Source organism: Pogona vitticeps, chromosome 1 (genome assembly GCF_051106095.1).
Source record: "Pogona vitticeps strain Pit_001003342236 chromosome 1, PviZW2.1, whole genome shotgun sequence".
Lineage (NCBI taxonomy): Eukaryota > Metazoa > Chordata > Lepidosauria > Squamata > Agamidae > Pogona > Pogona vitticeps.
Window position 1 is genome coordinate 348,764,367 of NC_135783.1, and position 17,156 is coordinate 348,781,522.

A 17,156-nucleotide genomic window follows, 5' to 3' on the forward strand; every position below is an offset into this window, starting at 1 on the left:
CGGGGCGTCGGTGACTACATCTCCGAGGCGCAGGCTGGGGGAGGCTTTGGGGGGGCCCTTTGGAGACGCGCCCTGCCCGATCCCGCCTGGCGGGCGCGCCCAGGTCGCGGGTCTCCCTCCGTGGCATCCTTCGTGCCGGGCGCTCGGGAGGCAGGGGCGGAGGGGAGCCGGCGGGGGGCGGGAAGGCGCAGCCCGATCCCGGAGGGGGGGTAGGGAAGAGCCTCGGCGTTTGCGATCGGGCCGGAAATTTCCGGAAAAAGAGTCAACCGAGGGCCAGGCGAGCCCTTTTCTCTCCCCTCCATCACACCCTCTGGCTACGCGCGCCCGTCTCTCTCTCTCTCTCTCTCTCTCTGTGTGTGTGTGTGTGTTTTGCCCCATCTCTCCCTCCTCAACCTGCCCTGCTCTTCTGCGCCTAAGACGAAGGAAAGATCGCCTTCCAGGCGGGCCACGACTGCCTCCCTCCCTCCCCACTCTTTCCGCGCCTCCCCCCCGCCCTCCCCAGTGCCAACAAGCGGCCGGTCCCCAAGTCGAGCGCCGCCGCTGATTTGCTGCAGTGGAGACCGCAGCGCGACCAACACGCCCTCCCTCGCCTTCGCCCGCTTCCCGCCCTCCCCCTTCGCCATCACCAACACACACACACACAGACACACACAGACACAGAGACACGCGCTCGGTTCAGCAGCATCCTTCCCACCGTAGCCAGTGTGCTAGGCGCGGGACGGGAGGGGGGGGCACGCCAAAGCCGCCGCCTGAGAGACCCGCTCGCCCACCTCTGCGCCTTGCCCTGGAACGCTAGTAGAGTGAGAGAGAGAAAGAAAGAAAGAAAGGAGGAGACCAAGCGCAGGATCTAGCCTTTCCGCGCTCCCTTTTCTCTTTCCCCCTCTACCTCTCTCTTTCCCTCTCTCTCTTTCTCTCTCTGTCTCTTTCTCTTCCTTTCTCTCTCTTTCCCAGCAAGATGCAAGCCAGCGCAGACTCGACGAAGATGGAATGCCTGTGGAGCAACTGGAAGGTCCAGGGTATATGATTCTTTATTCTGCATGCTTAGAAAAGAGGGTGAGGGAGAGAGAGAGAGAGAGATAATACATCATCATCATCATCATCATCATCATCATCATCATCACCACTATTATTATTATTATTATTATTATTATTATTATTATTATTATTATTATTATTATTATTATTATTATTATTGACCTTTTACGGGGCGTTTACATGCTTGTATACATTTTTATGCCATTTGTCTACCTACCTACCTACCTGCTTGAATGAGTGGACATCAACCGATCCATCCGTATAGATAGCTAAACAGGTGATATTCTCTCTGCCACCTCTTCATTCCCAGAGCCACAGATGTTCTCCTTCATCCTTGCCCTGGTCCCTCCGCTGTCCACTGGTCGCCTTGGGCAGCTAGCCTGGTCTGCGGTGTATTTAAGGACAGCCACCTGGGTGTTGGTGGGTCCACCCGTTGGACCATTTGGGAGAAAGGCACAGGGGGGTGGATGGGCACAGGCGGGACTGCGTCTCTGGGGTGTTTGGACGGTTTCCGAGGGGGTTGTCTGTTGGAAGGCGCTTTGGAGCATCCCTGGCCAAGGGACACACCCATTGCGAGACGTTTCCCCGTCTCTCCCTTTGTATAAAGGGTGTCGCAACAGGACAGAGTCCTTCAGCCTGGTTCCGAGATTGCTTTGTAGGAGCCATCTTATTTTCTTGTGTTATCATCGCTTAACTTTGACTTTATCCAAAAGACAAGACTGGGAGGATTTCCAAATTCTGTGTGCGCGACAAAACAGCCCTCCCAGTATCACCAGCATCTGTTGAGCAAGTGGGAACAAACAATGGAGGCTAGCCTTCTGTTAGGAGAGAGATACATTTTGCATGTTGACCCACTGGGTGTGGCTGGCTACCTTCCCTTCGCCTTGTACAGATATTTTTCTGCCATTTTTCCTGCAGACTTCAGTCCTTCTTACTACCTTCCTTTGTTTTGGTACCAACTCTGGTGGGAGGAAAAATGACAACACGACGCCCTGCCCAGCGAGTTGTTATGCACTGTACCTACCATTTTGTTTCTGCGTCTTCTTTTCCTTCGGAGATAGTTTTTTTATTATTATTATTAATTTGGTAAGGCCCATCTTGCCATTGTTACAGAATCAGTATTGTTAAGATTCTACATAGAGCCCTTCCAGCAATATTTACATTTATGCTGCATATGTTGGGAAAAAAGCCTTTGTGTGCATGTCTGTGTATTCCAGATATAATTCCATAATACCCCCACACTTTCAGAATACACCACTTTGTTAAACTGAACTGTGATCTCCTGGTCCTTTGTTAAACATGGTTGTTGTTTTGAGAAACGAGACGTAAATAATTGTCCATCTACGATGTTGCCACCCTGGTGCCTCCACAAGTGTATGTCTTTATTCAAATCACATAAGATTCCAGAAGAATTTTCCAGGAAAATGCTTTTGTACACTCTATAAAGCATGATTTCCTGTTATTTATAAATTAATCTATGCTGTTGTTTGATTTTGTCATCAGGTTTAGAGGCTAAGAATTTGAAAAGACAGGATATTTGAGTCAATGCTGTTACACTGATACACATATTTTCCTCTTGAACCATAAAGCGTGAGATGGGATTTTTGATTATAATGTGTTTTTAGCACTTTATATGGGAAAAAGATATATTCACGAAGTGTTTGCTGTAATCACTTACTTAGATCATAAATGATTGTGTGTTTGTTCAGAAGTAACCCACACTGAATTGGAGGCTTGCAGCTTTAAAGGGTGCCTGTCTTATATGTGTTATATTTTTACCATCTGCTACTCATAATATAATTTCCCGTATTTCCATATCTTTGTTCCCATGATATCCCTTTTCAAAATCAGTAGCCAAAAATGCTTAAAAATTAGCCAGAATGTTACAACCCACACTGTAATAGAAATGAATGAAGACGGAATAGATTCTTAGTATTTACTTGTTTTTGATAGAGCAACTGTAATGAAAATAGTTGCGAATTGGTGTTTTAAGAAGCAGATATGCAGCCCTTAGCTATACCATCTTAACACTGCTGCTGGTAAATTCTTGATATATAGGGGGAAAAAATAAATATGTTTTTAAAAATCATCAGTAGTGACTAAACCACCACCACCACCCCACAAAATTTCAGTTGCTAAGAAATGAAGACCAATCTACTTGTTGGCCTCAACTAGAATAAACCCATTGAATTAATGGGACTTTAATAGTCAACACTTGTTAAATGAGACTGCTGGCTCAATGGGTCTACTCCAGCTGTGACTGGTGACTGGATTAAGCCCATCCTTGCAGGACACATTTTCTATCACCTTTGCTTACTGGCATTGTTGCTGCTTCATTTCATGTGACTTTTAAATCCTCTGGAGAACTTTATGAGTAAAGGTGTTAAATTCATACAGGGAATTAGATGGAGATGTGGGGATATATATCAAAGGGAATGGTCCCTAAGAAGGTGGTAGTTGGATCTGGGGAGATCCAATAAATTGAGATCCTTAATCATGAGAGAATGTTAACGTTCAAAGGTTTCTAGCCCAAACAGATCAAAAATGCCTTTTGTAAATATCGTGTGGTGAGTGGACTGGATTCTTAGCGGTGCCGCCCAACTATGGAACTCCCTTCTGGCAGACATTTGTTTGTCTCCCACGTTCTTGTCACCGAGATGCTTGTTTTAAATGTGTTTATTTTTACGAGCATTGAGGCTATAAACAAATTCCCAAATCCTTGTTGTAGTGATTACTAGATTAGGGGAAACCAGTAAGGCATAAAATCTCTGTGCAAGCTTTCGAGATAACACATCCTTTGGTCCTTGGCTTGTGTTGCTGTCTTTATTGTGTTTTTTAAGGCACTGTGGTTTTAGATTTGTGATTTTTAAGCGTTTGTTTTTGGGGAGGTGTCCTTAGCTAGCTGCTGTGCAAGGAAGGTTATAAAAGGAAGGAAGGCAGGCTAGGTTATTTTCAAAGACGAGTGACCTGAGGCCATTTCATGTATCACACCACAAGAAATCTGAAGTTGCCATTGAGGGCATCCTTGGGCCTCGGCCTGCTGGGAAGCACCCCTGTATGAAAACATGTTTTGAAACAATTGCATTTGTCACATTTCACGTGTTATAAACACCATTAGGTGCTTCAGAGCCGAAATGGGTGGACAAGAGGAGACCCACAATCCCCACAGAAGCCTGTCTCCCAGCTCCTGCTGGACAGAAGGGGTGCAAGTCAGGAGAACCACGTCCCTGGAACCTTCTAGGAATCCAGTCTGCATGTAAACCATGGCCTCCTCTCTCATCTAAAACATGGCATCGCAGCCGTGATTTGTCAAAAATAGGTGGCTCAGGTTTACATGTAAATGAACTTTACATGCAAATTGACTCATGTTTTGGGCAGAAATGGCTTCTTTTTTTAGAAGGGGGAGGATCTGTGTATGTACATCAAAAATATCTCCTAGGCTTAACAAAGGTACACACTCTGACCTAAAGATGCAATGTACGGTAGATTGGGGCTCTTATTTTTTAATGGTGGATAAAGGTGTTCTCTCTCTCTCTCTCTCTCTCTCTCCAAATACAAACCAGGTATCTTTAGATTCTTGTGGGTTTTTTGGGCTCTTTGAACACGGCCAAAGAGCCCGAAAAACCCACAATAACAATCAGATCCTGCCCGTGAAAGCCTTCGAGAATACATATCTTTAGATTCCTTTATCATCATATCGCATACCTCTCTGTTAGTTCTGCGTCTGCTTCCATCTGTGAAACAGAATATTTCTTCCGTACTGGATCCACCAGTGAAACCTTGCTTTGTCCAGTAGAAAGAGACATAGTACGTTGTGGACTCCAGCAATTCTCATTTGTGACAGATGGCTGCTTGTGTTTGTCTGGGCTAAGCAAATGACCTTTAAAGAATTGTTAACGGGAAGATTGTCTACCTTTTAAATAAACGTTTAGTTAATAGGCTTAATCAGCTACCAAATCATTCTCAAGACACTGAAGAAAAGTCTTTGAATTTAACATGAAAACCCCTGTTGCTAGAAAGACAGAAAGGTAATCTTTAACAATTTCATTTTTATTCTGTTTAATACGTCAGAGCTGAAAAATTTTTAAAATACAAAATGTAATCATAAAGCACAAGTCACTGTCACCGTGGCTAAAATCTGACTTCCATCATAACTATTACTTGCCACTGATTAATCAGCTTTAGATTGATTAATCTGCTGGTTAAAGCTTGAAGTCTATTGTAGCAGTTTAGAGGTAGCAGCGTTTGCTTTTTTCAGCATGAGAAAAAAGAAAATGAAAATGAAAAATAAACTCTTCTGGCCTCTTAAACCATAATAGTCTTGTTTCATTGTGAGATTTTGTAGAATACTTCTTCCTCAAACTCATGGAGTCATTTACAAGCATAAAGGGTCACAATCCTTTGGTTTTCATTTTTGCTTTGTTTTCTAGTAGATTTGTATTTGTTCATATTGTAAACAGGTTTTTCTCCACATTTATGTGATGTATGCACAGGCTACGACCTGTAAGTTCGAGCTTACAAGTAGTACAGTTGCTTCTCCCAAGTTACTCATCACAGTGATGACGCTACGTTCCAAATGAGATGCAACAAAATAAGAATGAGGGCACTCCACTGGTTGCTTCTTAAGAGTTACAGTGGTACCTCGGCATACGAACTTAATCCGTATTGGAACAGTGTTCGCAAGTCAAAACATTCGTAGGTCGAGGCACCATTTCCCATAGGGATGCATTGAAAAGCGATTAATGCATTCTGGGGGAAGAAGAAAAAAACAAAAAATAAAAATAAAATAAAAATAAAGCACCGTAAGTCCTATGCTGGGACTGTAAAAAAAAAACCAAAAAACAAACAAATCTAAAAATAAACATTGGAGCAAGTCCCACGCTGGGACTGCAAAAAAACACAAAAAAATCACCAAAAACAAAACAACAGAGAAACATACCCTCCCAGCGCAAACCCTCTCAAACCCACCCAGATCAACGTTTTTAATTTATTTATTTATTTTATTTATTTATTGGACTTATATACCGTCCCATAGCGCTACAAGCACTCTCCGGGCGGTTTACAATTTTAATTATACAGGCTACACATTGCCCCCCCCAGCAAGCTGGGTACTCATTTTACCGACCTCGGAAGGATGGAAGGCTGAGTCAACCTTGAGCCGGCTACCTGGGATTTGAACCCCAGGTCGTGAGCACAGTTTTAGCTGCAGTACAGCGTTTTAACCACTGCGCCACGAGGCTCCTTAAAAGAAAAAAAAGCAACACTTACCAGTCTGAAGCCTCCCGGGGGTCCCCCGCCACCGTGACCGCCGCCGCTGTGACCGCCGCTGCCATGAGGCTTGAGCCTGGCCAGGGTGCTTTGGCCGCTCACCCCTGGCTGCGGGGGAGGCAGTGGTCACCCAGCACTGGGAGACTTGAGCTGGCTGGGTTTCAGACGCTTGCCTCCCAGCTCTCCTCCCACTTGCTCCGCGCCACCCTCCGTGGGCCCATGGCGGCAAATTCAAATGGCGTAGGGCGGCAAATAGCGAACGGGAAGTGAGCCAGGAGGGAAGCAACCGAAGAAACCCAGCCGGCTCAAGCCTCCCGGCACTGGGTGACCGCTGCCTCTGATCGCGGCAGCAGGCGACACCCCCCCCGGGAGGTCTCCCAGGGTGTCCCTGCCACCGTCGGAGACCTCCCGGGGGTCCCCCGCCACCAAGATCGGCCACTTTGGAGGTCTCTGGAATTTCCTGCCCTTTTCCCCTGCCCTTTTTTTTGTTGTTGTTCATAGGTCGAGGCTCCGTTCACAAGTCGAGGCAAATTTTTGCCAGTGGAGCCGTTCGTAGGTAGGGACGTTCGTAAGTCGAGGTCCCACTGTACTTTATAAAAGCATTTCGAGATGTTTTTAAAGGTCTGTTGAAAAGGCATTTTCCAAAGCCAGTGCTATTTTATTCTCTTTCCAGTCTTAATTCCTTCCACCTCTAAAATGTAATGGGAGATGAGTAGTCAACAAGGTAACAAGGTATTTCTTACACATTGTCATGGCTAGTGGCAGTAACTAATCTTTGAACTCTTTAACAAGTGGCAGGGATGAATTACTTTCAGAAAGCAAGTTTCCAAGGTCTGCCATATACAGTACAGTATATGCATATGTACATACATACAGATCTTGTATATCAAATTAGGTTGGTACTTACATATTCATATTAGCCATTTGTTGCTGTAATAAATCTGTAACGTTGTGATAATTCCGATGGAATGGAAGCTTAGTAGAGGCCATTTGAGTTATAATCCGGAAGCTAATTATACTTCCTAATGCCTACTGAAGTTATGAGACTTACTCGTCCATAATGAAGATAGGACTTCACCCACCCACCCCAGCCAGCAGATATAGCCACCTTGCAACCTTTGAAGGCAGACATCCTGAGGGTACATCCAGAATCTTTATTTGCTGAGCCACACTGACTCAGGGCAGTCTACCTACCATGTTAAATACTCAGTAATCGCAGTGTCAGCGATCCCAATGAAGCAGATTGGAGGTGGGGGTGGGGAATAAAACATGGATTTTAGACGACCGGAAATATAATCTCCCAAATTTCTATAGGCAGTTGTCAGGGCTGTTTATGGACAAAGAAGCACATCCTGTATGCATTCATATAAGACGAAGGCAGACCCATTAATTCAGTGACGCCTTGTGGAGACAGTAGGATTGCACTGTAAAATTTTGCATGTTGGCGAATGAATGGTGCACATTGTACCCTCTTCTTGGATCCTAGAGTTTGAAACTTTGAAGTGGGCCCTTTAATTGACTATATACTGTAATAGGTGTTGGACTTGTTGGTTTCTGGCCAGGTGACTGGCTCAAGAATCGGTTTTATTCTCACTGTAAAGATGCCTAAAAGGAATAGACTGCAGTAGGATCTCCCAAAAAAAGAAAGCTGACCACCGAAGAATTGATGCTTTTGAATTGTGGTGCTGGAGGAGGCTCTTGAGAGTCCCCTGGACTGCAAGGAGATTCAAATTCAATTCCTATCAATTCTGAAGTAAATCAACCCTGAGTGCTCACTGGAAGGACAGATCCAGAAGCGCAGGCTCCAATACTTTGGCCATCTCATGAGAAGAGAAGAGTCCCTGGAAAAGACCTTGATGTTAGGAAAGTGTGAAGGCAAGAGGAGAAGGGGACGGCAGAGGACGAGATGGTTGGAGAGAGTCATCGAAGCGACCAACATGAATTTGACCCAACTCTGGGAGGCAGTGGAAGACAGGAGGGCCTGGCGTGCTCTGGTCCATGGGGTCACGAAGAGTTGGACACGACTAAACTACAAAAGGATCTCTCAATTGGTGGGATCAGCATTGTCTGGTTCACTTATCTATTGCCTGAAAAAATTAAATACCACCCCCCAGAAATATATATTTATACAGATTTCCAGGGTGTATTCAACTGAACTGGCCACTAGAGGAAGCCAGAAACCATCCAATGTCTAGCGTTGGATACTTCCATATTTTTCTGTGTCAGTATCCACTGGTGGTGGTGGTGGTGGTGCAGGATGATTGGGGGCTGTGATCCCCTGAAGATATTGTGGTCCTGCTGTAATGGCAACCTATACACAGAGACTTTGAGTCCAGGCTGCTTCCCAAACATCCCAACAGGTTTGTCCCGTGTCTTATTTCTGAAGGTATTGAACAGCCTTTTCATGAGTAAAGAACCCAGGAGTCAGATTCTTCATTTGATTGGAAAAGTTTTTCTCCCATATACGATATTCCTTCCAGGAAGTGAAAACTTTATAATCAGCCTATGACATCTTTCCCCCTCCCCCAATGCCTTTGTAAACATGCTGATTCCATATTTTTAAAAAATGACTGGGATTGTTACACGACACTCCTTTTTGCCTGAAAGTGTGCAGGGCTGGCAATAGGTAGATTTATTTATATTTCTTACACTTCTCTAAAAATTTTACTCTTGGTTTTTGTGGTAACATGGCGATCCAGCATTTTATGCAGAAATCCAGCTGTTGCAGGAGATTGGACATGGTAATGAGTTGTAAACTGCATCTATGTGCAGAATCTTTTCTGGAAAAAAGACTTCAGCAAAGGTAAGGGCAGGGGGAGTTAAGGCTGTGCCCTTTGCAGCTTATAGTCCAAATTATGACTGTAATTAAGACCTTGGAATAGACAGAAGGAAAAGGAAAACAAGATGTTTGTGTGCTAATACATTTACATGTACTTAGCCTGAATGTTATATTTGAGGGTCCTCTTATTGGGAGAAAGACAGCTTATAAATAAAACAAACAAATAATATTTCATTGCTTGTTATCACCTCTCCTAGCTACTGTCCCTTATAAATGTTATAGCCTTCATACCACATAAGAATATAAGAGCTCTGTTAGATCTGTCAGAATGATCCATCAGATCCAGCATACCATTTATTTATGCATTGATTTTAGACCTATCTGCATGTTCTGTAACGAGTCGTAGATGGCTCTCCAGCAGTGCCTCAAGCTAGGTATTTGAGGGTTTTTCTGTATTCTTTAACTCCCAGCATCTGAAGCAGAAAAATATATAATGCCTCTCTATATGGAAATTCTGTTTATTACTCACAAACGATAGCCAGGCCTTGGGAAAACTCCTTTTTTTGGACTTCCAGAATCCCCTAGCTAGTGTGGTCACCTCCATTCGCCAAAATCCTGTTGCCTATGTGTCCATCATATGCCATGCTGTCCCCTGATTGTCCTGTTGGTTGACCAGTGCTTGGAAACAGTGGAAACTACTTGGAAATTGCCCTTCTTTTCACAGATTTTCACAACAGGATGCTGGCCCTTAGATGTAATTTGACAGCAGGAATCTCCTTTTGAATTTTCATTCAGTTTTATTGCCCAATGCCAATTCTAATGTTCTGAAACAGGGAGAGAACATCCTTCTTTGGCCAGGCCATGCATAAGGAAGAACACCACAAGCTGACTAAGAGTGTGACTACACAGCAAGAAAAATGTGACTACTTGCTGTGTTTTTTGGTTTTTTTCCTGGGCAAATTTCAATTAACTGGCCATACAGGAAGAGAGGAGGAAATTAACTCAGCATCCTTGTTTGCAGCTTGTTAGAGTAGCTCTCTTGCAGAAGGCATGGCTATAGGAGAACTACTTTAATGAGCTGTAAGCAAGGTGGCAGTTTCCTACTCTCATTTCCTCCTGTCATTCTCAGTTTTTTTTCTTTTTCCTTTTCCTTTTCATTGTCTCGGTGGCCTCGTGCAACAGCGCTGGCACCAAGCTTTTCCCACATACAGTGGATCCGTTTACATCTGTTCAAGTGATCACAGGACTTGAACCGATGTGAATGGATCCACTGTGAAAAAAGTAGAAACCCTAATAGTGGAGGGGGGAAAATTACAGATTTTGGAGGAGGAATGTCCAGGCTGATTTGCACTTACTTTTACATTATATGATCAATAGAAAAAATATGTGAATCAGACCATCCTAATCCTGTAGCATTTCTCACATTTTATGTCAGTGTAGTTCAGTGCTTCTCAATCTTGGGTCCCAAGAGGTTTTTGGACTACAACTCCAGAAATCCTGGCCAGCACAGCTAATGGTGAAGGCTTCTGGGCGTTTTAGTCCAAGAACATCTGGAGACCCAAGATTGAATACTAATGGTGTAAGGTAAAGGTAAAGGTTCCCCTTGACATTTAATTAAGTTGTGTCCAACTCTAGGGGGCAGTGCTCATCCCGTTTGCAAGCCGTAGAGCCTGCGCTTGTCCGAAGACAGTTTCCAGCGTGACTAGGGAACGCCATTTTGTCTTTCCACCAAGGTAAAACTATCTACTCGCATTTTTCATGCTTTCGAACGGCTAGGTTGGCAGGAGCTGGGTCAGGCGACGGGAGCTCACTCCTCCACCTGGATTCGATCTTATGACAGCTGGTCTTCTGACCGTGCAGCACAGAGGCTTCTGCAGTTTAACCCGCAGCGCCATCACGTCCCACATTAGTGCTACTACACTAACGGTGTAGTTGCAACCTAATACTAAGGCTGAAATCCTGTTGCAGAAATTATGCAGTGTAAGGCAGATAACATCATCAGCCTCTGTGATTTTTTCCCCCAGAAGCTTATGAGGCTCCCGTGGAATCCCTTTCATCATTGGGAAGACATTGGTTGGCTGTAGGATGATGGGAAGAACTCTTTTAACTTCCAAAAACAGATACCACCGGGATAGGTTACTGGGGGCAGTGATTTTTTTGTGATTAATGACACCCCTCTCATCTGATGATGAAAGGGATTCCATGAGAGCCTCGGGGCCTTTGGGAGAGAAATCAGAAATATTTTATTTCTGAAACTTAACAGCAACAGGATTTCAGCCAAAACCACACTATTGGTAGCAGTGACATTCCCATGTGTTCCCCCCCCCACCCCAGTGAGATTCTTTCTCAACCCTCCTGGAAGTACTGAGGGTTGTATCTGGGATTTTATGCATGCAAAGCAGATAGTTTACTACTAACATGTTTTAAAAGGCTCTCTCGTGTATATCCATTAATCACCTTGTTCTTTTAAGCCAATAGTATTTTAAAGTTTCTTTGCCATTGTGTGGGTAAAGCAGCGCATCTCTCTGCAGATGCCATGCCGGTTGCCTCTTGGGAGGGAACTATTTCACTTCATCCATGTTTTCTTCTACCTTTTTCTCTGAGAATTAATACAGGTAGATCAGCCTCTAATGGGTAGAGTGGGTGGCATATAAGTTAAATAAATAAATAAATAATATTCTGGTTCCCATGGATTTCCCCTTCCCTTCAAAGGACTGAGGAGTAAATTGTACGTTCTTGTTGAAAGATCAACCCTTTCGCATCTTCAGTCTTTGATCATTCTGTTGGGCATGGCGTCTGGACCCCCACATAACCCCCATTGGAGCCATGACTTCTCAATGGATAGGGTTTAATGTTTTTTTAAAAAATTAGACTTAAATAAAGGACTTGTAAAATCTCTTTCTTCACATGCCCTCATGCCACCCAAAGAGGCGTCTGATGTGACTATTTCCCCCACCTCTCTTGCATTGAAAAATTGATACATGATGATGGTGATGGTGACGATGTGGCATATGTGGAGACGCCTTGTGCTAATTGTTTAACTGTTTCTCTTGACTTTAGTATGTGGTTTGCAGCTTCCCATTGATGGCACTATTCTACTCAAATCCTTTTTTTTTTCTTACTTTAATGTTTTCAGCAATATGCAAATTCAATTTCCTTTTTTAAACGAAGATGCTTTTAGAAAACTTGCTAGGGGATGTTACAGGGAGCTTCTAGAAGCAGGCACTGTTTGACATGTAAGGATACATCAGGAAAATTAAAGCTGCCTAGATCACATCCATTCTAATAGCAACGTAGCAGTTCATTGTCAGATTTGAATTCTAGCCATGATGTTCAGCTGATGCAAACCTTTTGACAGAGGACACAGTCATGCAGAAAAGCTCTTGTCTTTGGCCCTGGTGCACAGCCTTTGCTATAGCTAACTGATGAATTTGGCTGCTGGTACAGGATCAATCTCTTAATGAGCAAATCATTCCCTGGACTGTGTTCTCCTTGTTTTCCAATAGCCCAGTGGAAACTGAACCTTTAACAACAATATTTATGTCTGTACAGGACTGCCATTATTTATTTATCCCATGGAGAGATTTCCCCATGCCTTAAAATACACACATGGAAAACTGTATAATATGTGATTTAATGGCAAGTGAACAGAAACCTATGGATCTTGAGCAGAGGCTTGCAACCTTCTAAAGAGCATTTTGTTCACAACCTATCTTTTTATTTAAACATTATCTCCCGTTCCTTGTTTCTCCTCCTTTCTGAGCTGTGTTGAGAGCAAAATGGAGGATGTAAACAAGCACATATTATCTGATATCAGCCAGAGAAAAATGGGTGCATTTTTAGGGAATCGGCATTTCCTGTAAGCTGAACACCACTTTCATGAGGACTAGCAACGTGGCCTACCAAAGATACCTGGAAATGGTACTGTATTGAATTAATATTGGGGTGGATCTAGGCTTGCCCTGCCAGTCTTGGAAGACACTGAAATCCAGGCCTGGCTCCTGGTGGATGAGGTTGGGAGAGAGCATTCTGTGGAGTTTCCTTTCCTTTCCTGTGCAATCCAATCCACAATCCTCCAGAGCAGCTCTCTAGGGTGGAAGGTAGCATGGACAAAAATCACGGCCCTAAACCAAAGGGATAGTATTATGAGCAAGGTTCCTACCCACGGAAACATCTCCTATTAACCCGTGTGTGGTTTGCAGCTTCCCATTCTTATCATCCAGCTTGAGATTCAGCAGATCACGGTGTGCCATCCATAAGTAGGTTAATACTACTCTGGCGTCTTCCACAGATGCTATAGAGATTGTACCTGTTGAGGTACAATCATATTGGATTCCTACAGAGAGATGGACTTTTTCTCTTTTGACGGACAACTGGATAGAGAAGAATCCTCATACCGCTTGGGTTGAAGGTTGTTCTGGGTTGCTACCCAGGTTGGTTCAAAAATAAACACAGTTGCGCTTCTGCCACGCTCAGGGTCTTGTCGGGTTGCTCTATGGATGTCGGCAGAACTGGAAGGGGTATGATCCACCTGCCTCATGCAGCACCTCATGTACCCTCAAAACCCACTCCTGGCAAGCTTGGGAAACCCTGTGGAGCAGGTGTTTGGATGCCCATAAACAGAAAGGGATGGCCTTCCTGTTGTGCTTAGTGGTTGGGCACTAGCGCAAGGTTGGATTGAGGCCTAGATGTGCTTCTCTCCATGGCTGTGGCTGGTCCTCACTTCCCAGTGCATTTTGTGTTAGAACTATGGCTGGACTCCCAGTAACCGAAGGATGTCCTTCTGGAACAGTAATTTGGAGAGGTTTGTCTTCTCTGGCTTGGCCGTCTGTGCTTCTTAACGCACAGTAATAAAACGGAGAATGACTAAAAGAACTAGGTCTGTTTAGCTTCATGAAGAGAAGACGGAGGGGAGACATGATAGCAGTCTTCCAATATCTGAAGGGTTGCCACAGGGAAGAGGGCATCAATTTATTCTCCATTGTGCCTGTAATAGGACAGGAACCAGTGGGTGTAAACTCATCAGAAGGAGATCCAACCTGGAAATAAGGAGGGATTTCCTGACAGTGAGAACCATTAAGCGGTGGAACAGCTTCCCAAGGTTGTGGGTGCCCCAATCACTGGAGATTTTCAAGAAAAGATTGGACAGCCATCTGTCTGGGAGGGTATGAGGTCCTGGAATGGTCTGAGGTCTCCTGCCTTCGGCAGAGGGTCAGACTAGAAGACCTCCAAGGTCCCTTCCAACCCTACGATGATTCTGTGATTCTATGGAACAGATGTGTATTTGTTGGCTTATGGGTTTGAATAAAGACATGTGGCTGGATAGGTTTGTGACTTAGGTATTGGGCTGCAAAGCCACACATTGGGAGTTGGATTTCCCGCTTTGCCTCCTGCAAGTAGAGCCAGCCTGTGTCGTCTTGAATAAGCTACACAGTCCCAGGGCTCCCCTAGGAGAAAAAGTATGCTGCTTATATACCACCCCACAGTGCTTAAAGCAGTCTCTGGGAGATTTACAGTTTAATTATGCAGGTTACCCATTGCCTCCTCAGTAGAGTTGGGTACTCAATTTACCCATCTGAGAAGGATGGAAGGCTGAGTGAGTCATGAAATTGAATCCATATGGATCAAATGCAGGTCACGAGCAGAGTTCTGACCGCAGTATTGCAGTTTAACTACTGTACCACAGGGCTCACAAAGGGAATGGCAAACCATTTCTGAGTCTTCTGTACCTGGAAAACCTTGAAAAGGGCTGCCCTATGCCGGCATTGACTTGAAGGCAGGATTGTTAATGATTGGAGCCAGAAACTTCTGCTACTCCTCTAGGAAGGTGCAAGGAAGGTTTTATTAGGTTGAAACTAAAGCAGGTCAGTGTCAGGCAACAGAAGGAAGTTGGAAGTATCAGAGAACAGATTTTAGGCCAAATACACATTTTAAGAACTGCCTATTTCCTGCTCTCGGTGTGATTTCCGGAGCAGATTCTGCTATTCAGCCTTGGTTCCCCACTCATACGTATCTCTAGAATTAGGTGGGCAAGGGTTAAATTCTAGCAATAATCACAATGATACACATGTTTCTTCTAATGTATTTTCATACTTAGACCTGTTTTGCTGGTTGATGGAACACTCCTCCTAGATATAGATTCTTCATCTTGTCTACAGAGAGCTGTTTTTAGATCACTGCTCATGTTCAGGACCTAGGACAGCTCTCAGCTTCAAAAAAAAAAAATCCAATCTGCAGCACACACTGTGAGTGCTTCGTAGTTCTTCCTCCATATTCTGCGTGCTTGTTTCTAAATTGAAAAGTGGCTCAGTCTTAAAACAAACCGGCACAAAGAAACTGGGAACCGTGATTAGGAAGCTCTTTAGCTCATTATCTTCCATACATTTCTGTTTTTCTAGTCCATCCTTCTAGTTCCCTGTAAAAGAAAAGACATTCCGTAGGTATGATTTTTTTTGTTGTCAGCTCTGTTGTTATACCGCCAACTTATTGCAACCGTATGGATGGATGGCCTCCAAAATGTTTTTTCACTAACACCCCTGCTCCACTCTTGCTAATTCACGTCTATTGCTTCTGTAATGGAGTCGATCTATCTCATATTTGGCCTTCCTGTTTTCCTGTTGCCTCCTTTTTTTGGTTTTGCTTCTTTTCTGTTTTTCTTATACCCTACTCCTTCAAGCATAGCAGTCAGGTCCTAGAGATCTGGTAGATGGCCCCAGGCAGAAGATGCTCATATAATCAGCCTTGTATTGTAGTATAAGAATTATAAATACATATCAATGAGAGGGAAGCCCTGAGCCTCCACAAACCTTTATCATATGAAGGAATCTTGTAGGTAAACATTGCCCGGAGCTCTTTCTGGAACTCTTACAAGTGCCACTAGATGATATTCTTGATTAATAGGTGACTTACTAGCATGGAAGAAAAACAACCTGCTGATACCATACCATTAAGACATATGGTGGCCACCTTATGGGAGAAGCACAAGCTCATGGCTGCGGGTGGAACCTCCCCTCCCAAGTTATTTCCATCCTTACATTGGCATTTCAGCTTTGGGTGTGTGTGGGTGTGTGTTGTGTCTTTTACAGTCAGCCATCAGCTCGGAAACCTACTTGTTAAAGCAACGATTTTGCTGTAGTAGGCAAGAGTTTCAGAATGATTTGTCAGGCAGGCAGGCATTGATTTTCCTGGCCTGAAAACAGATTGGCAAAGCATCTGGCGTGTCGTTCTTGGATGTCCTATTAAGTCAGTGTTGTATCAAGTTACTTGGTAAAAGAAATAGCCTTCCGATATAAATAGTCTTCAGAGAGCTGTCAGGTAGCCGAAATAGCCTTCAGATATAATTTTAGATGTGCATGCTAGGCGGAACAACGGATATATCAAATCCATTGCAGTGCAGTGCCATTAGGTCCTGAAGTTATATTGCTTGGTAATAACATCCATCGATCTCCATTCTAAGAAGTGGGAAACAGGCGTACAACAACAAATATTCTGGTTGTGTCTGGGTAGGTACAGCATAGATATTTGTCAGTAAACTGAGTGCCTTAGCAAGCAATAGCTTACATTAGCCTTCCCCAATCTGGATGCCTTCTGGATGCATTGGATTAAAATTCCAATAATCCCCAACCAGGAAGTTTTTTTTTAGATGGCTCAGGTGATCTCATCTGCATTTGTAATACTCATTTTCCCCCCTCTGCTTCTTCTCTCCCTCTTTTTTCTTAAGGGTGGAAAGACAGAAGGGGTGCAAATGCATTTCAGTGGATAGTGGCCCTGGATCTCAAAGCCCACTGTGTTCGAATTGGTTTTGATCAGACCAGAAATATAAGTCAGCCCATGATGGTCTGTGACTTTTGCAAGCTTTGGGCCAAAATAGGTAAAGGTAAAGGTTCCCCTTGACAATTTGTCCAGTCGTGTCCGACTCTAGGGGGCGGTGCTCGTCTCTGTTTCCAACCCATAGAGCCAGCGTTTTTGTCCAAAGACAATCTTCCATGATCACATGGCCAGCGCGACTAGACGTGGAATGCCTTTTATCTTCCCACCGAGGTGGTCCCTATTTATCTACTTGCATTTTTAGATG

At 44.1% G+C, this 17,156-nt stretch overlaps 1 protein-coding gene across 4 annotated transcripts in view; it reads left to right on the plus strand.

Annotated features, from left to right (window-relative positions):
- Nucleotides 1-17,156, plus strand: part of RTN1 (reticulon 1) — a 156,909-nt gene that overhangs the window by 119,291 nt on the left and 20,462 nt on the right. Inside the window, exon 1 of one of the 4 annotated variants that reach the window (XM_072986819.2) lies at nucleotides 639-1,016. The exons of 2 other annotated variants lie outside the window; for them this stretch is intronic. In XM_072986819.2, coding sequence (XP_072842920.1) covers nucleotides 956-1,016 — 61 coding nt within the window. In that variant the 5' untranslated portion in view covers nucleotides 639-955. Of the gene's footprint in view, nucleotides 1-638; nucleotides 1,017-17,156 lie in introns of those variants that run through there. One more of the 4 variants, XR_013540865.1, reaches the window with a different exon arrangement.